General features: G+C 45.7%; 1 protein-coding gene and 1 long non-coding RNA gene across 2 annotated transcripts; both read right to left on the bottom strand.

The window, feature by feature from the left end:
• Nucleotides 1–3,482: 3,482 nt before the first annotated feature.
• Set (SET nuclear proto-oncogene) lies at nucleotides 3,483–10,302 on the bottom strand. Its single transcript, XM_047525777.1, has 8 exons — nucleotides 9,871–10,302; nucleotides 8,311–8,368; nucleotides 7,531–7,673; nucleotides 6,984–7,087; nucleotides 6,767–6,880; nucleotides 5,870–6,040; nucleotides 5,633–5,779; nucleotides 3,483–4,447 (listed from the first exon to the last, which is right to left on the bottom strand). Exons 1-8 carry the CDS (start codon nucleotides 9,941–9,943, stop codon nucleotides 4,424–4,426), a joined length of 834 nt encoding a protein of 277 aa, XP_047381733.1. The 5' UTR covers nucleotides 9,944–10,302; the 3' UTR covers nucleotides 3,483–4,423.
• Nucleotides 10,303–15,064: 4,762 nt separating this feature from the next.
• LOC124964980 (uncharacterized) lies at nucleotides 15,065–15,618 on the bottom strand. The gene is made up of 2 exons (XR_007105049.1): nucleotides 15,355–15,618; nucleotides 15,065–15,174 (listed from the first exon to the last, which is right to left on the bottom strand). It is a non-coding gene; the product is annotated as an uncharacterized LOC124964980 (long non-coding RNA).
• Between the last annotated feature and the right edge of the window lie 4,983 nt (nucleotides 15,619–20,601).

The following is a 20,601-nucleotide window of genomic DNA, read 5'->3' on the forward strand; positions in this document are numbered from 1 at the left end:
TAAAAAAAAAAAAAAAAAAAAAAAAAAAAAAACTCACAAACTAGCAAGACTCTTCTCTTTTTGAGTTCCCTAAAGGTGCAATCAGTTCAGTCAGTTAACACTAAAAAATACACATTAGACTTGTTGGGTGAATTGCCACTACTACTGGAAGTCAAATAAGTAATCTATTCACATAACCCTCCATAGGAAGGCATTCACTTCTCAGCTCCAGGACCATTTATCCACAGTGCACCCAGGAAGCTGAAATAATTTTCTACATTTGCTGTTAAGTGTTTCCTTCACTGCCTCACACCAAGGGGAAGCAGTCCAGGCTAGCAGAATCCCTCTAATGGGTCCAGGCTGGGGAAACCAAGGCCTGGGCTGCATAATTCTTAATACTACTCAGCACTGCAAACCATCTGCATTTAGTCTCTCTGGGTACACAATGTCACCAACTAGTCAAGTTGACACACACCCTCCACCTTAAAAGTCCATGCCACTATTCTTGTTCTAATCACAACTAGTCCTTTTCCTCAGACCTATGAAAAAGTAAACTTGTAATAACAGTCACATTCTAATGAGAATGATCATTGCTGGGGTGGGGCAGACTCTGGAAAATGAACAGTATTCACTCAACTTGGGCTGGGAATGTGGCCCATAGGTAGAATACTTCCATGTTTGAGGCCCACAAAAGAATTTATTTTCAACTGTGTCTTCATTTTATAACAGAACTGCATTACAGTGACACTTGTAAAGGGTTCATACCATAGCAAAAATCTAAGAGGGGGAAGAACAATTTGGGGGGGAACTAAGTTAAACTATTCAACTAGTTGTTACTAAAATGAATCCAGATGCACAATTAGGAGTCTTGACACCTACAAGACTCCCAATATCCCTATAGTTCAAATTTCTTTTAGAAACCATGCAGCTAACATGTGAATATAGGTGGATTGGATGTAAAGTAAAATTGTCAGCCAAACACAGTACCCAGGTACTTTGTGGATCATTTAAACTCTGCACGTTAGCTGAACATGGTGGCACTCACCTGTTAATCCCAGCAACTCAGGAGGCTGAGGCAGAAGCAAGCAAGCTTATTGAGGGAGGTCAGGGAACAAGTTAGATATTTTTAAAATCAATGGAGATTTAAAAAAAAAAAAAGTCATCTTTAACTATAGGAATGGTCTTAAACTGCATTCCTTAAGGTTTTTTTGTTTGTTTAATTTTAGTTTATAGGTGGTCACAATACCTTTATTTATTTTTGTGGTGCCAAGAATCAAACTTCACACATGCTAGGCAAGTGCTCAACCACTAAGCCACAACCCCAGCCCAGCATTCCTTGAGGTTTTGAAACAACCCACACATACCTTGCAAGCTGCTGTCCTCTATCCCAATTCATGCAAATGCCCCTCCTAAGCCAAGTATGGCATAGGTTTGAAAATGCACAACACCCAGCAAAGATGTAAAGTACTAAAACAGGCAACTTACTCTGTCCTCGAGCAAGAGTACTCATACCTCTAAACCTTTCCCATACACACCAGAATCCCTCTCTAACAGGGCACAAGTACAATGGTACTCTAGGAATGTTCAGGAACCAAAGATTGCTCTTTTGCTTCCTCACAGCTTAGTACTCTTGTAACATTCGCAGATACAGGGAGTCACTAGAGAAGCAAACTATTAAAGGAACCCCAACTTTTGATACTTACCCATAAAGAAACATTATAGCTGGGCACAATGGCACATGCCCACAGCACCAGTTAATAATTCAGGAGGTCAGCCTAGGAAAAACAGAGATCCCATCTTCCAAAATAAAAATTAGGCCTGGGGTTGTGGCTCAGTGGTAAAGCATGAGGCATGAGGCACTGGGTTCAATCCTCAGCACCACATAAGTTATAAATAAATAAGCAAGCTGGGGCAGGGGTACACCTGCAATTCTAGCAACTCCAGGAAACCAGGAGGATCACAAGAGTAAGAATAGCCTTCATAACTTAGCAAGACCCTGCCTCAAAACAAAAACCAAAAGCCAAAAACCAAACACTAGAAAAAAGCTCAATGGTAAAACACTGCTGGGGTTCAATCTCCAGTGGAAAGGTGTATATATGTGTGCATATGTAGATATGTGTGTGTGTATATATATATTAAAAATAAAGCTAGAATCTCACATGTACATAAAACCAGTTGTGGCAAGCTATAATTTTCATGAAACACTATCAGAGGCTGAAGTAGTAATACAAATTACAGAACTTTTATGAGTCAATTTTAAGACTTCAACATAAAAAATGCCAAATTATGATGTAATTACATTTAATTTGTCTGAGCCAGGCACAGTAACACAGCTGTTATTATACAAGTCAGCTACTTGGGAAGCTGAGGCAGGAAGACCAGTTGTGTTCATCAGTTCAAGACCAGCAATGGGCAAAAACAGATCCCATTTAAAAAAATCTGTTCATACATTTTGTGCCAACCAGCTCGATCCTTTATATATAGATATTACCTATGGTATAATTACTACTAAACTATTTGAGCAGTCCATCCCCCACCCCAGTCACTAAGAATACATTATCCAATCCAAAGAAAGCAACATTTTTCTACAAAACAAGGAGAATGACCCCAGTCCAAAAAAAATCTTTATGTTCCTTTATTGGAGCAAGATTCCTGACCGGTATACAGTGATGTATTTACTAAACAGAGACCTGTGCAGAAATTACATACTATCCATCTAGACAGGTTTTGGTTACACTTTGCCTATTGATGGAATAGTTCCATATATAAAGTTTTATACAACAAAAAGCTTTGAATTTGACCAGGCTGTCCATTAATTCACCTCTGAAAAAGTGGCATTTAATTTCAGCTATATTTTACAGCATTAAAAAGCTTATGCATTAGGTAGCTTTTCAAAATGCTACTCTCTGCACAGCAGCATTGAGCAGACAGAGCAGAGTCCATCATCCCACCCAGATCCACACATTGACGATGGAGATTTATGCCAGATACCTGGGACTTAAGAGACAAAAAACGTCTTCCTGACCACCAGCACGGACTTCTTACTCTGAGAGCCCATCTTCTTGGCCTCACTTTATAGAGCCAATGAAGACATGCCAGGAACTGTCCCACGTACAACTTGACATTAGAGCACCAGGTCTGTTTGATGGTGGCAGCAAGCGCTACTATATCCAGGTAAATGAAGGCCCACTTTAAAAACTGCCAATTTGAGATAAAAATCAAGGGTATAACTCAGAACTTAGTTTTGAGTTTCTAGTATCCCAAATGACATGTATATTTTCAGAAACCAATAGTAAATTGTACCCATGTTTCCCAGCTACGGAGACATTAAGACATTGATTCAAATCCCTTTACTCAATCCACATTGCCCTGAGGTCATCCTGCAAAGTGCGTATCAAAAAATACGAAGTTAGGGTGACAAAGTTTGACGAAGATGTTATTATACAAGTCAAACTTGGAAGGTCATATTAAAAGTATATCTATTCTGAGAGAAAAGCATCAAATCCTTTGTGTACACATTTAGTTTTATTGTAACAAAGCAACTTGTACACTTTTAACGTTTAAAACTGAGCATCATCTTTCCTTTCCAGTGAAAACAAAAAAGAAAATTTAAAAATAAACAAACAAAATTACAATAGAGAATGTCAATTCCAAATAAGATCCTACAGGTTCTGCTGATTCTCCCATCGAGTGGCAGGGCTCAAGTCATCATTAGGAGAGAATTTTATTTTAAAAGTGTCATCTTAAACTGCAAGGATGTCCGTTAAACATCACAATTAAACATGCCAAAGGAGAAGCCATGTTGTCAAAATGCCCACTTAACCCACCCAAACATCTCAAACCCACCCTTTGCTGACCTTCTATAACCCCATTTTTGAAGTTTTTTTTTCTTTTTTTAAACAAGAAAAAGTAGACAGATACATGTTGGTAATTGCTAACTGTCCATATTCACATAGAGACACAGTGTAATCTCTGAGCCCAATATACAGAGAAAGGAGGAAAAAAGCTAGAATTCTATGCACTACTACACAGGGGCCTAGCACCCTCCAGCTTCCAGCAGAGTGAAGGGAGCAGAAGGTTTTTCTTTTTTCCCACAGAGCACGGTGGTGTTGATTCCATACAGTTTTTTGTTTTGAGACAGGAAGGGATAAAAATGAATTCAGAACAGAAGGGTGTAGATTCTTTTCCCATTATACTCTGCTCAAGGTATTTCCCCCCAAAATAAGTTGAGAACCATGGTTTGAGAAAAGAGACCTCAAGAACAGGGTGACTGAGCACAAAGGGGGGGGAAGAAAGGAAGGAAAAAAAAAAAAAAAAAAAAAAAAAAGACTGCAACTTGCTCCCAGGGACCGAATTAAAAGAAAAAAAAAAAAAAAAAAAAGGAAAGAAAGAAAACAACAACAAACAAAGGAAAAAAAAAAGGTTGGAATCCATCAGTGTTCAATTAGTCATCTTCTCCTTCATCCTCCTGAAAGAAAAAGTGGGCAGTTAGTTTTGAGAGCTAATTCTAAGTCCACTAACTTTCACACGGACCATAATGGACCACAATGGACCACATGGAACAAAAGGACAGTATACTCTGGGTACCACCCCATTTTCTGAACCTGTATTGTCAATCTGCAATTAAATCAAGGTCTAAAGACCCAGAGATATTGTTTCAGAAAAAATAACTTCCCAGAACAAACCAAATCACTGGCTACATTTCAGACCAAATAATCCAAATATAACCAACTACCTCAATTTAACCATTTAAAAATTCTGTAGTTTACACTTGAGGATATACCTCAGCAAAACTCTAGCCTAGCATGCAAATTCTATTTCCAGCACCAATTTAGCAAGGGATAGGGGGTTCTACAGTTTATCTCAAACACACAAAAAAGAAAGCCCTTTCTTATTTGAAAGATTCTTCCATACCTGACCAGCTATACAACCCACATTGCTTCATTAAGTACTGGCTTGGCTAGGAGGGAAATATAGGTTTTTTCAAAATTTTTTTGGTACTAGGGATTGAACTCAGGGGCACTCAACCACTGAGCTACATCCCCAGCCCTATTTTGTATTTTATTTAGAGACAAAGGTTTCACTGAGTTGCTTAGGGCCTTGCTAAGTTGTTGAGGATGGCTTTGAACTTGAGACCCTCCTGTGTCAGTCTTCCCAGTAGCTGGGATTACAGGTGTGTGCCACCGAGACTGGTGGGAAAGACAGGCTTCTATGGTCACAAAAATGAACCAGAAAAGATGACCCAGTTAAATAACTAATAAGCCCAGCAAACATTTCCAGTTTACCAGGTGCAGTGGCACATTCCTGTAATCCCTATGCCTTGGGAGGCTAAAGCAGAAGAATCACAGAAGTGAAAGCCAACGTCAGCAACATGAGGTCCTAAGCAACTTACCAAGGTCCTGCCTCAAAATAAAAGAATACAAAGAGCAGATGATGGGGCTCACTGGTTAAGCACCCTAGGTTCAACTCCTAGTACCAAAATAAGGAAAAAGAAACACCACATTTCCAGTTCTTAGACAATGGAATAGCTTATCTTCCCCCAAAATCCTCCCACTTGGTGTCAGGTCAGTTCTAGCATACTATAAATAACACCCCCCCCCCCAGTGAAATCTTTGTACATTATCTTTTGAGGTTTATCCAAACTTTATTTTACCTCTCCTTCCTCCCCTTCATCATCATCTTCATCCTCTTCACCTTCATCCTCATCCCCTTCTTCATCAATATCTTCCAATCCTTCTTCTTCTTCATCATCATCATCATCTTCTTCTCCTTCCCCTTCTTCATCATCCATATCAGGAACCTTTAAAAAAAAAAAAAAAAGTTAATTTAAGAACTCATTTTTTTCCACAAGAGACAAGTACCATTTTGAGTAAATGAACAATCAACTCACCAAGTAGTACTGCAATGGATTTGGCCAAATATCATCTTTGATGACCTCTCCTAATTCATCTGCACCTGCATCAGAATGGTCAGTAAACCAGGTAAAGAAGCTCTCTGGTTCTTCATGCTGCCTCTTCCTGCTGGCTTTATTCTGCGTTTGACTTGAACGTTTCGTCAAATCCTAAAATGAAAACAGAAAGAACTTTTAGTTGTCTACAACACCTAAACTCCCTACAATTAAAAAAGGATCTACCCCAAAGGAGAACACCACAAACATCAGTGTAGTATAAATACTACTATTGTCTAAAAGCAATTAATTATAAAATGTTCAGCAGGCAAAGTGGTTGCAAAGATTGCTTTCCCAAGCTGGGTATGGTGGCACATGACTATAATTCCAGGGGCTCAGGAGGTTCAGGCAGGAGAATGAACGGTTCAAAGTCAGCCTCAGCAAAATAAGGCACTAAGCAACAGAGGTAAGACCCTGTCTCTAAACATATAAAAAAGGGCTGGGGATGTCTTAGTGGTTGAGTGTCCCCAAGTTCAACCCCCACAAGACCCAACAGTTTAGCTTTTTCATAAAAATCAGTGTCACTTTAACTACCAGCAATAACACAGTAGAAAATCTTACAAATACATCTCAAGATCTTACAGTCAATTTATGAACGGATTTTGGGAAATGTCATGCCATTTGAAAAGCTCAATCACCAATGCAGGGGGTGGAAATTTAACTTACAACCTCTAATGAGAGGTCTAAGGTATTGTATTTGGTTTCAACACATTGGAATTTTTTATATTTTAAGGGTTGACATTTAATACTTTACCAAAGCACTAAGTACTAGGTTAAGTGGATCTACAAAACAAAAATAAACAAGATGTTATTTTTGTCCATTAACTCCTTAACACATACCTTTCCAGATTTCCATTTGATTTCAGTGGACTTTGAAGATGGATCACCACTCTCATTCAGATGAAATTCTTTGGAGAGAACTTTATTTTCGAAGTAAGGATTTTCATCAAAATACTGTAATAAATGATTGAAGGAATTAAGAAATCAATACAAACAGGTCTTCTCAATAAAGATCAAACTAATTTCAAAAGTGGCAAACATAATAATAGATACTTACAAAATCTATTCTGTAACCTGATTTGATATCTTCAAATTCTGTCACTTCAACTCTGGTCAAATAATGCAGCGCCTCTTCATCTTCTTCCCCAAGCAGTGCAGACACTAGACCAGCAAATTACAGGTCAGTTGAAGTTTAAAGAGGCAAACGTTGACAACACTCAACTGAACCCTTATAAGCTTTCCCAAGCTTAATGAGTAATTTTTTTAGTTGTAGATGGGACATAACACCTTTATTTTATTTATTTTTATGTGGTGCTGAGGATGGAATCTGGTGCCTCACACAAGCTGCTGGAAAGGTCTACCACTGAGCTACAACCCCAGGCCCTAATGAGCATTTTTGACTTCATAAGCCTACTAAGAGAAAGCCAAAATGTTCAGTGCCACTGAGGTCACTATCTTTTACCAATTAAACTGCAAGAGTATATTGTAAAAAATAGGAAACATTAACCAATTTTCTCCATTCACTGCTCATGCACCAGTCCTCCTCTACTCCAATAAACTAACATCCTACATTATCTTTTAATAGTGATCTGCCCAAAACATACCTTGTGGATGGTTGACAAATGTTGTTACCCAAAAATTTGGGATTTTGGCGATCAATTCTGACCTCTTCTGAAAAAATGGTTGGCGGAGTTTGTTATATTTCTGTTCTACTTTCAATATCTCCTCACTGGCTTGTTCATTAAGTCTGAAGCAAATGAAAAGACATTGGTGATGATCATTATTTAACAAATACAAAAAGTGTTGAAGACTACAGAATATTTATTTTAATTTTTCTTAGGACTGCATAAAATATCTACTTTTAATAACTGAATCACCTAGTTTATGGTTAGAGGCTCAGTTAAAACTCCAATAGCAACTTTATCAACAAACAACAAGGAATAGTTCTTACAGTGCCCAAACTCAGTATTCTGGTAACATTGTATACTTAATTCCTTTACTATTTCCAGGCAAACTCCAAATCTACTTCTCTAAAGCATGATTTCTAAATAAAAACTGCTAACCAAGTAACAAAGTTGTGAGGCAAGTTAGAGCAACACTGATGCCATAATTCTAAACTATCTGAAGTCCTACATTACCATTTGGACAATTTGTAGCCTTCAAAAGCAAAAAAACTATTCATTACAGGGGCAATGTACTTTCACCACCAAAACTTTCTGTGATTGTACAAATATTTCATGGAAAAATAACACTGAATCTACATAGTATTTCCAACCAAGACATAATGAGCTCCCCTTCACTAGAGAATAGAAATAACTGACCAGTTTCAATGATTACCAGGGCATTAGAAGCATTTCAGAAAACTTCTCTAAGAAAAACTTTACCTGTCTATTTCATTTTGTACTTCATCAATATGTTCAATTGCTTCTTGTTGTTCTTTTTCTGCAAAAAAGGGAGCATAAGACTCAACACTAATAAGACAAACTAGTTTTCCTGACATTAAGAAACAGTCTATGACATGCAAACAGTTAAGCTGTTTTTAAAAAAGTGCCTACTACAAGGCATGCTCTCCACGTGTTCACACATGTAGTTGACAAATCACTTTTACATTTTAAGAGACCATTCACAAATCATGTTATCTGTTAGGTTACTCAGGAAAAAAGTGTTTTACTGTAGCACTTTTTAAGCATTCCACCACAAGATCAGAATCCAAGTCACTGAAGTTATGAATGGTAAGGGAACAGTCTTATTCAGAATTTCTTGGTGTGTATTAGTTATCACATTTATACGCAGCTGCTAACTAGTATATGGAACTAGCCCTTGTCGATAATATAAATTGGGACACTACAGTGGATCAATCGTACCAATACTTTTTACAGGAAGATTCTGCTCAGAATACCCATAACAACGAAGACATCAAGACACACCGATAAAGATAAGGAAGTCAGAACTACCACGCTGTCTTAAAACACTCGACTCTGCCTTCTTAGAACATGAACCCGGGATTCGAATCTGACCTTCCTCACTCCTCCAACCCAATTCAGGTTGGACCGGTGTCACACGCGGCCCCGCACGATTTTGAGTACACTTACTGGGACTAAGTATAAGATCAGAGAACTATGAGGCGCAGGAGGAAGAGATCGAAAAGGGGGTGTGCTCCTAGTAGGTGCCCTTTTGTCCGGGAACGACTGCGAACACTACGAAGCTAAGTGGGCGTGAAGGGGCCCGATCGCGCGGCTCATTTCCGGTAACCATCCCGGGAACGCAGACCCCTGCCGTGAGAGCCAGCCGGTCCGAGGGTGGGCGTCCCACAGCCCAGTTAAAGACCCTGCCCGCGCTGGCCGCCGCGCCGGGCTTCTCCGCACGCCGGCGCCACGGGGTGGCCGCCCCACGTGGGGAGTGAGCCCCGGCGGGCCGGAGCATCCTCCGCCGGCCCAGCCCCGGCGCGCGGCCCGCCGCGTGCTCCCGAGCCCCCACCCCGCCCCAGCTCGCGGCTCCGGGCCGCCGGGGCCGGCCCCGGGTGGGGGCGCCGGGGGCGCCGCCGCGGGCCGCGCGGGAAGGGCTGCGGCGCGGGAGGCCGAGCGCGGGGCCGCGTCCGGCCGCACCATGTGGCGGCGGCGGCGGCGGCTGATGGGAGCGAGGCATCATGGCGGAGCACAATAAAGAGAGGCTTCTCGGGAGGGAGGGAGGGGGAGGAGAGCGAGGGAGGGGGGAGAAGGGGGGGTCTCCTCCGCCCGCGCCGAGCAGGCCGCAGCGCCCCCGCCTCGCAGCGCCGCCCGCCGCCGCGGCGCCACCCAGGCCCCCGGCCCCGCCGCGCACAAAAAAGGGCGCCGAGCCCGCGGCCCCCGCCCGGTCGCGCGCCCCCCGCGCCCCGCCGGCGGCCGCGGCCCGGGCGGGCGGCGAAGATGGCGGCGCGGCCGGCCCCCGCCTCGCCCGCTCCTCACCTGAGGTCTCGTCGGCCCCGTCGTGGTTGGAGTTGAGCTCCTTTTTACTGACTTTGGCCGCCGGCGCCGACATGGTGCTGCTCCGCGGTCGGGGGGGGAGCGGGGAGGGGGAGAGAAGGGAAGGCGAAGGGGGCGGGCAGGCGGCTTCCCCTCACGCCACACGCGCGGGCGCCCGCTCGGTCCGGCCGCCTCCTCCCGGCGCTCGCTCGCTCGCCCTCCCCCTCGCTCGCTCGCGCTGCCCTCGCGGCCTGACGACGAGGGAGGGGCGGGGGCGGCGTGCCGGGCCCCGGCCGGGGCTCCTGCTCGCGGAGGGGAGGCGGCGGCGGACGGCTGGGCTCCCTCACTGGCGCTCCGCGCTCCGGCTCGCTGCTCGTTCTCCCCGAGCCGCCTCCTCCTCCACCTCCTCCTCACGGCGAGGGGCGGGCGGCAGAGCGCAGGCGCGCCAGGCCCGCGCGCACGCCCCGCCCCCGACCGGAGAGGCTCGCGCCGCCGCGCCATTGGCTGGGGAGCCGGGACGAGGGGGCGGGGCCGCAGCGAGGAGACACAGGGCCTGGCGAAGAGGCGGGAGGAAGGAACGCCGCGACGTACGGGCCGGCCCCCCGCGCCGCGCTCCCCTCCCCCGCTTTCCCCTTCTCCAGCCCGACCCGGGACATTTGCGCGCGACGGGCGCGCGGCGGCCCGAGGGGCGGGGCCTCGCCGGGCTGCGCGTCCCCCCACGGCCCGCGCGTCACGTGGTGGCGGAACGGCTTCCCTTCTCCGCGGGGCGGCGCGGGCTGCTGACGCGGGTGTTCGCAGACCCCCGAAAGTGCAGGCCTCGTAGTAGTCTGGCTTCACATCCGGGCCTGGAAATCACCCGCCCCGATTATGCGTCCTGGGACACCGCTGGGATATCTGGGCGCCTTTTCGTAGGAGAAGACGGCACCTCCATCCCGTTTTCCAGATGGGAAGCTTCTGTCCGGACCCAGTTTGCAAAAACCTGAAGCCGTCCAGTACACTCCCAGGGCCATTTCTGGGTTTCAGTTCACTTGCCAGGGAGGCCGTACAGCCTGGGGCAAGTCAAGTCACTTTCCCTATCAGTACCCGTTTCTCTTATGAAATTATAAACGTTGTCTGCTGTCATACTTAGGCAGGGCCACAGTAAAGTGGAAGCCCTCTGAAGGCAAGGAGGTACCACATTCACTAACAGGTCCTTTTGGGCCATCTCGGTACCTAGTGCTGTCAAAAACCCATATCGAGTACCAAATGCCTGTTCCCCTCCCGCAGCCTCCACACCAGGGGATGTACTCTGTTAGTTCCTTGCACATTAAGGATGAGATGGGCTAACGAGGTTCGCTCTAAAAGCAAAGCCTGGAACCACCAAGTAGGGCGGAGGCATTCCAGTTTAAACAATGCTTTCCAGGTGACAGATGCACCACCAGCTCTGCTCTCTCTCCAGGGTGTCAACAACAGGGGACTAAGAAAAGCCTAACATTTCTCCCTGGGTGTTTGTAACCAGAATTTGGGACTGGATTATTTGCCTTCCAGCATTTTTACTATCAGTTTTTAAAGCTCAAGCAGTCCCTTTGACGTTCAAGGTACTCTGTGGTGGATGATCAATAAATATTAAATGGCATAGGGTCCATGGATAGAGAATACAAATGTCTTCTTGAAACTCTCCTCCAAACCCAGAAATTCATGGTATCCTTCCCTCTTAAACCTTCTTTTTCAATTGAGTCCAGCTCCACTATTATCTATCATAATTGGATAAGTCTCTTTAAAGTTTGAAGTTTTTTGAGTCAGGTCGAGTGGCGCAAGCCTGGGATTACCCAGCTATTGCCGATTGAGGCAGGAGGATCGCAAATTTGAGGCCAACCTCAGCCATTTAGGGAGACCCTAAGTAACAAAAAAACGAATAAGGGATGGGGATATATATAACTCAGTGGTAAAGCACCCCTGGGTTCAATCCCTTGTACCACAAAGTAAAGGGAGAATTATTAGCACCAAGGACAAATTGGTAAATGTCTAACAACTAGCTCCCAGAGGAAAAGATAAAACAAACAGAAACCCCCTGATTTATAGCACTTGTTGATTTCAGTGATGTAAATAGTTTCACCATGACCAATTTCAAGCCAGTGCTGTGATGTCATCAATTTGCAAAAAAAGTCCATGACTTACTTGTGAGCAGGCTCTACTCTGCCACATCACTTGAGCATCTACCACGGGTCACAGGCTGTGATAACTACATGCATTTTTCACTTAATCCTCACAAAATACAAGATAAATTTTAATGTTCCCATTTCACAGATAAACTTTTTTTCCCCTTTTTGTGGTGCTGGAAGGAACCCAGGGCCCCAGGCACGCTGGGCAAGCACTCTATCACTAAGCTACTTCCCTAGTCCCAAACTAAACTGACCCAAGTGGCAGAACCAAAATTTTAAACCAAGTTAGCAAATGACAAAGCCCTTGCTCTAAAACAGTGTTTCTCTTCCTTCCTTCCCCCACTCATGCCCCCCCTGTCTTTTCTTTTTCTTTTTCCCAGTACTGGGGATTGAACCCAGGGGCACTCTACCACTGAGCTACATTCCCAGCCCTTTTTTATTTTTTATTTTGAAACAAGGTGTTGCCAAGTGCCCAGACTGGCCTTGAACTTGCAATCCTCCTACCTCAGCCTCCCGAGTCACTGAGATTACAGATGTGCACCACTGAGCCTGGCCCCTCGGGGTTTTTGTTTGTTTGTTTGTTTTCTTTATAACTTCATTTTATTTATTTTTTATGTGGTGCTGAGGATCGAACCCAGTGCCTCACACATGCTAGGCAAGTGCTCTACGATTGAGCTACAACACTAGCCCCCCTCTGTTTTTTAACGTGACCTACAATAAGATGTACATTCGACATCATGACCTGCTACACACCTACACACAGAAGGTGATATGATTCTAATTTTCTTTCTCCCCCCCTCCCCAGAGGTAAGTCTGCAAGTCACAGCCTACTACACTTATTTCTTGGGCCACTACTGGGATGACACTTGGTCTGAATAACACTGCTGCTATTTTCATCTACAAAGCCTGCTCCATGGGTTGGTACCATTGACCCACAGCATCTCCCAATCGCCTGATCCACCTGTTTCCCAAGGATACCCAGGGGGCCCAGGGAACCTTGCAGTGCTTTTAGATTAGACAATGGGCTTGGCTGCTCCTTACCCACCCTCCCAATAGCGCCTAGAGCCTTCCTCTTCCTGACCTTTCCCACAGCACTTCTCAAGCTGAATGCCAGGAGCACACTAGGAAGTGGAAGAGAAAGAAAAAGCAAAAGAACAAGAGTTTCAGTAAACAAGGGAGGGGCATGGGCACAGCCAGAGATAATTCAGCACTCTGGGCACTGTGTCTCCCCTTCTCCAACACCAGCAGCTCTGCATTCTCTGCTTGGCCTCTCACCTCACTCTCAGTATTCCTCCCTCCGCCCCACCTCTGAGCTCTTGGAAGAGGAGTGAACAGCACAGCCTGTATGACTGGAACACAGGGATGCTGCCTGGGAAATCTTAGCCAGGATGGCCTTGAACTCCACCCCCCACATTTCTGTATTTTTCTGATCTGTACAGTGAGGATCCCCAGCACATGCTTCTGCTGTCATAAGGACTGAGCAGGTAGAGGAGCGCTCCGTTCGGAGCCTGGTGGGTCACCCCATGCACACTAAGTGGCAGAACCTCAGAGGGACTGAGGTCGAACCCTCCATCCCTCTGGTCTTGTTTTTTTTCTCCCAGAAACTAATGGAATAAAACCAGGAAAAGTCACCCTCATTTTTCTGCTCACAGTGGGAAGGACTTTCCTCCCATCTCAGCAGCGTTTCTGCACCAGCAGCTGTCTTAAATGATTTACTTAGATATAAGTCCCAGTGGGCATGAGAAAGGGACTACTGAACCCATTTTACCAAAAAAGGAATAAGCACTGATTAAGTCACCTACCTAACAAGATAGGTTTCACACCCTGACAGTGCCACACTAGGGCGTCAGCTGACAGGTCTCTGCATCCCATTGGAAAGGCCAGGGACTGAGACCCAGTAAAGTTGATCAACAGGTCCACAGGAGCACTGAGACGACGTCACTGCATCCAGTGCTCCTTCCATGAGTAGGGTCAGCCCTCAGCCAAGTTGATGTTTCCCGTCTGTTTTCCTGCCTTGGACCTGTCCAGACCCAACCAGAGAAAGCCTGCTACACACCCACTCTTATATAAGAAAAACTAACCGGTACAAGAGTCAACTCTTCGTTTAGGTTCTGTGTCTGAGAAACTCAACTCTCATCTCAAAGTTAAACCAGCGAGAATGGGGAGCGGATATAAAACCAAGGATTGCGATGTAATGATGCAAGGGCCAGGATGGGGTGATTCTAGGTGCTGCCCTACAAAGGAGGCTCCTGAGGCAAAGGAGCTGGGACTCAGAGGACGATGCCTACAAGAAATGACTTTTCCCCAGAGCTGAGAGAGAGCCCCCTTGTGGGGGCTGTGCACAGGTAAGAGAGTGATCCTGGCAGAGGGATGGTAGGTACCCAGGCCCAAGGTGAGGAAATGGAGCCCCTGGAATTGAAGAAAAGCTAAAGGTACCAGAGCTCGGTCTCCAGGTGGTGTCAGAAGCATAAACCTGGTGTGGTGGGCAGGGACCTTGGGGTAGGGCCCCGGAAGTCTTAGTGCATATCTGGAGGGCAAATGGAAGTTAAGCCTGGAGTCGGTCACACGACTGGCCTTGCTAGGGCGGGATGGGAGAAGAGGAAGCTGGGAGCCAAGAAGAGGCAGTAATTCAGGTCAGAGTTGTGGGCCAGTGGCAACAGCAAGAATCAGAGGTGGACGAATCTGAGGGGATGGAAAAGACTGGACTGCCAAGCAGGGGAATCTGGCTGCGGGTGGAGTGATGGAGAAGCTGCAGCCTAGTTGGTGGTGCCACTTGCTAAGACAAGGAGACCCACAGGAGGGAGCGGAGAAGTTGGGGAGACTAGCACAGCATAGGCGTTGGGCTGAGGGCAGGGATGAGCTCCCTGGTGCTCCTGAATCCCAGTCCTGTGCCTTGTTTCTTCCTCCACATCAACTTAATCCACCTACCCCTTATTAAAACCCTTCAGGGGAGCTTGGGGTCACACCTCAAGGAAGATTGGAGGGGAAAAAAAAAAATCACAGTCAATTCTTGTAAATCCCTTAAATCTCCAATAAAATGTAGTTTAGGGACTTACCACCCTTCGGCAAGCCCGGAGAGGCCGATGAATCCGCCTGCCTTGGGGCAGGAGGCAGTTTGGGTTTCTTCGTTTGAGACTGGAGCGAAGATTGGCGTTTGGGGGCCATCCTGTGAGGGAAGTCAAGGAGCAGAGCTGCGGTCTCACAGCTCACCAGGGAGAAGTGCAGAGAGCCGGTCGCCCCGGCTGCAGGCGCTTTAAACCAGCCCTGCAGCCGCCCCGCCGGGAGGGGATATTTACATGACAGTGGGACATCGAGACCCCCACGCCCCTTCCCCCAACCTCCTCACCCTCCCTCCGATCAGAATGAACTTCTTTGAGTTGCTTTCCCGCGAATCTCAGCGGGGCACTCCTGGCACCGGAGGAGGGGCCACTCCTCCACGTGAAGAGTGAGCGCCAGGCTTTGTAACCTCCGGTCTTCCTGGGAAACGGCAGCTCTCGTCCTCAGGCCGTCCGTTCCCAAGTCCCCTCAGTAGGCAGTCCTGCCCCACTGAGAACGCGTCCTCCTCTTTGGTCCTCTCTCTTTGGCCTCCAGTCTTAAATTCATGCTTTTGGCTCACCTCGACCTGGAACCTTCTTCAGTCACCCTCACCCCCACTTCCTTGTCTGGCTGATTCCTTCCCAACCTCAAGGCTTAGCTTCTGGGCTAGAAGAAAAAAGGGATTCCCAATCAAGAATTATAACAGTAGAGCACGTGCTCGGCCCTGGGTTTCAGTCCCCAGTTCAAACGGGAGGTGGATTGGTACACCGCTCCGGAAATCTGTGTGCCAGGTCTACCAAAGCTGAGTGTGTGCATACGCTCTTACACAGCGATCTACACCTGGCTGTGTTTCCAATGAAAACGTATACACATGTGCGCCACTATGTGTGGTGAATGTGTACGAGAGTGATTCACGATGGCCCAGACCTGGAAACCATGTAAATATCTGTCACCAGTAGAATGCATCGAAGGAACATTATAAATCAATGAGGATAAATGAATTATGGCTTATGAGGAAAGATGTGAACAAAACCTACAATGTAGTTTTGTGGTTGTTTGTTTGGACTAGGGATCGAAATCAGGGGTGCTTTACCACTGAGCTGTATCCCCAAGTCTTTTTTTTTTTTTTTTATTGAGACAGGATCTCACTAAATTGCTCAGAGTCTTGCTAAATTGCTGAGGCTGGTCTTGAATTTACAATCCTCCTGCCTCATGCTCCAGAGTTCCTCCAGAGCTCCTCTCCCTGCCCACCACGCCCAGCCAAACAATGTTGAGTGAAGGGCATGAGACACAAAACAACAAACACTTATTTCAAAGTGAAAAATGGCCGGGGATGTAGCTCAGTGGTAAAGCACTTCTGGGTTTAATCCCCAGTACCCCCACCAAAAAAATATTTAAAGGTGGGGGGCAGGGTGGGGGAAGGAAAGACAGACATCATTACCCTATGTACACGTATGATTACGCAAATGGTGTGAATCTACATTGTATGCAACCATAGAAATGAAAAGTTGTACCCCATTTGTGTACAATGAATCAAAATGCAGTCTGTAAAAATAAAAGATAAAGGCGGGGAGCATTAAGATTCAGTACCTCTGGGTTCCTGGTGGTGTTCAGCTTCGAGGACACGCTGCCCAGTATATCTGCTGTGTTCTTCTGTGGTGCTGGGAATGGAACCCAAGGCCTTGCGCTTGCTGGGCCAGCGCTCTACCACTCCACGACACCACAGCCCTGATTCTGGAACGTGAATCCTCTGTTCACCAGACATTTGATTTTGTCAGTGAGATTCCAGAGATGCACACTTCTTTTCTTTTTCTTTTCCTGTTTTTTTTGAGATGGGGTTTGAGTGCACTCAAGGAGTCTTACTGTCTCAGCCTCTGGAGCAGGTGGAACTACAAATACAAACTACCATGCTCAGTTTTAATGAAACACTTTACAATGAATTTTGTAGAACTAACAAAATGTGTCACCAGGCCACTTGCAGCCCATGGGCCATGACTTGCTACCTTGACACTGTACAATAATTTTCCTTTTTTTTTTCCTTCTGTGTGTTGTGTTCCATTCATTATGCTTTCCACAAAAGAAACCTCAGACAAAAGTCCATGATACCGGGGCTGGGGAGATAGCTCAGTCGGTAGAGTGCTTGCCTTGCAAGCACAAAGCCCTGGGTTCGATCCCCAGCGCCCCCCCCCAAAAAAAAAAAAAAAAAAGTCCGTGATACCAATGCCAATGTAAAGCTGAGCTCTCTCTGGTGGAAGAAAAGGTAGAGGATCCCCCCTCCCCCGCATTACTTCTCACGCCCCTTCCATCGGGCTCTGGGCTTCTAACACATTTACAGTCACAGGTCTCTTGACTTTACAGCTGGGCAGGCTAAGGCACGGGAGGCATGATAGGTCAAGAGGGGAATAACTAATAAGAATACAGGTTCTGGGGGCTAGGGAGATGGCTCAGCTGGTAGAGTGCTCGCCTTGCAAGCACAAGGCCCTGAGTTCGATCCCCAGTACCGCAAAAAAAAAAAAAAAAAAAAAGAATGCAGGTTCTGGAACCACCATATGGCAGGGATGTGCTTTCTAACAAGGCTAACCCTCAGTGTTTGCATCTGCGAAATGGGTGATAATAATACTTACCTCTTTATTTCAGGGTAAGATTACCAGACGATAGAGGATTTTCATTGTGAGGTCAAGAGTCATCAGTTCCCTCTTTCCCCCAGAGAAATCATCCAAAAGCAGAGTGGGAAATAAAGTGACAAGTCTTGTGGATGGAACTGGGAATCAGCTAGCCCCAAACCACAAAAAAGGTGGCCAGGGACGGAGGAGTAGTTCTGTGGTACAGCAGTGGTCTACCCATGTGCAAGGCCCTGGGTTCACCACACAGCACTGCCCCCAAAATAAAGACTGGGTGACCAGACAACGGAAGCAGGAATAGGACATGTGCAGGAATTGATGACAGAGTCCCAGCAACAGATTTCAGGGAGTATCATCAAAGAAGATTCTAGAAGGATCATCCACAGTGTGATACAGGTCAGTTCCTACAAAGAAGGGTTGCTCATAAGGAGTGGCTCAAAGGAGCTGTATGAAACAAATACAAATGACAACTACCCAGACATTCCACTTTTTTTTAATCTGGTACTTAGAGGCACTTTACCACTGAACTGCATCCCTCTTTAAAACATATATATATATATATATATATATATATATATATATATATATATATGTATTATTATTATTATTTTTTTTTAGATGGGGTTTTTATAAATTGCTGAAGTTTTCTCCACCCTAAGCCCACTCCTCCAGGCCTTGGAGGCTGGGATTACAGGCATACCCCACTGTGCCCAGCTTTTTAGTTTTCTTTTTTATTTAGTAGTGCTGAGGCTCAAACCCAGGTCCTTTCCCATGCTGGGCAATGGGCAAGCACTCTGTCACTGAGCTTTACCCTAGCCCAATTTCACCTTTTTTTTTTTTTTTTTTTTTTTTTTTAACCCACTAGCTTCATTGAATATCCAGAAGTCTGAAAGCATCCTGCCTGGGAGAAAGCAGGAGCTGAGGCTCATCTTTACTAGGGGCAACTTAAATGGAGACAGCCTCCTTGGGAGGGCAACATAGTCATCAGGTCATCTATCAAAAGTGCAAGAGCCTGGGCTGGAGTTGCGGCTCAGTGGTAGAGCAACTTGCCTAACACGTGTAAAGCACTGGGTTCAATTTTCAGCACCACGTAAAAATAAATGAATAAAATAAAGGTCTATCAACAGCTAGAAAAAAAAAAATTTTTTTAAAGTGCAAAAGTCCATACCTTTGACCCAGAAATTCCCCTTCTAGGAAATTCATCCTACATATTCACTGCACAGCTATGAGGTAGCACCTGAACAAGGCAACTCATGGCAACATGGTTCAGAAAAGCAGAAGACTGGAAACAACCACGGGGCTCGGTGGCACACATATAATCCCGGTGACTTGGGAGCCTGAGGCAGGAGGATTAATTACAAGTTCAAGGCCAGCCTCAGCAACTTAGTGAGACCCTGTCTCAAAATAAAATGCAGAGGGGACTATGGATATAGCTCAGTGGTATAGTACCCCTGGGTTTAATCCCCAGTACTGGGGAAAAAAAGGAAGAAAAAAGCATGTTCACTGATTTGGTTGTATGTCTTTAACACAGACTTTGAAGGACTCCTAAGTTGCAGTCCTGAGGGGGCGACTGGGTGGTGAGAGAACAGATGCAGAAGGGAGCAGGAGCTTTCACTCTTTACGCTGCTGTACATTTTGATTTCTTAACCTTATGAACATATTACATTAGATACAAAACAGGCTGGGGGTGTAGTCCAGTGGTAGAGCACTTGCCTAGGATGCTTAAGGCCCTAGTTCCATCCCCAGCACTGCAAAAACAACAGCGAAAATAAAAATAAAGAAGATGAGGGCCTGGGGATAGAGGACTTACCTAGAATGCATGAGACCCTGGGTTCCGTGCCGTACTGAAAGAAAAAGAAAAGAAAAGATAAAGGAAAATTTCTCTCAGTTCTGGTGCTTAGAACCATTTAATCACCTCACAGAGCACCCACCCAGCATGTCAGCTTGAATCCAAGCAGGCCAGATCCACCTTTCCTTTCCTGTCCAGCTTCCAAAATTTTAGCTTCCTGGATCCCCAGTGGTGTTACTAGGCAACTGTAGCCACCCTATAAACTCCTCTTCATAAGGACTGCAGGGGAGCTGGGGGCAAAGCAAATGGCCTCGCTTTCCCCAAACTGAGTGTTGATGGGCTCTGAGAGGGCCAGATGTTCTGTAACCCTGAGGCCAGGCTCCCTCTGGAAACCAGAAGTTTCCAAAACAGTAACGTCTGGTTATCTGTTTGCATGTGCACTAGATGGCTCTAGATAGCTACCGTTTATTGAGCATACCTCTTACAAAGCATTATTCTTTTCAACCCTTTCATCAACCTTTCCAGGGTAGTATTATGTCCTTATTTTACAGTTGGAAGAAGCCACCAAAGAAGCAATGTTTAAAGAGGCAACTTGCTCTAATATTAAAGGTCTAAGACTAGAAGAATCTGAATTCAAACTCATGTGTCTCTGACTCCCCTGTACCAACTTAACCTTAATGATATGATGCAAACAGGTTGCTCATAGAGACTGGCAGTTACCGAGCCTGAGCCCACCAAGGTTTATCTCTGAGACCCCACTGAACTCCTGGAAATTCCACTATAACAGGGCCACATAACAGTCTGGGCCCTGGTATTCTCCTAGTAAAGTTCCCTCCACCAAAAAAGACCTTTGAGGCTCCCACACTGTTCTGACTCTTCAGTACTCATTAAAATATTATAATAGTTTTTTTTTTTTTTTTTTTTTAATACCAGAGGTTGAACCAGGGGCATTTGACCACTGAACCACATCCCCAGAACTTTTTGCATTTTATTTAGAGACAGGGTCTCACTGAGTTGTTCAGGGCCCCGTTAAATTGCTGATACTGGCTTTGAAATCACAATCCTCCTGCCTCAGCCTCCTGAACTGCTGGGATTACAGGCATGTACCGCCATGCCTGGCACATGTAAATTTCTATTTATTTATTTA

Source organism: Sciurus carolinensis, chromosome 14 (assembly GCF_902686445.1).
Source record: "Sciurus carolinensis chromosome 14, mSciCar1.2, whole genome shotgun sequence".
Lineage (NCBI taxonomy): Eukaryota > Metazoa > Chordata > Mammalia > Rodentia > Sciuridae > Sciurus > Sciurus carolinensis.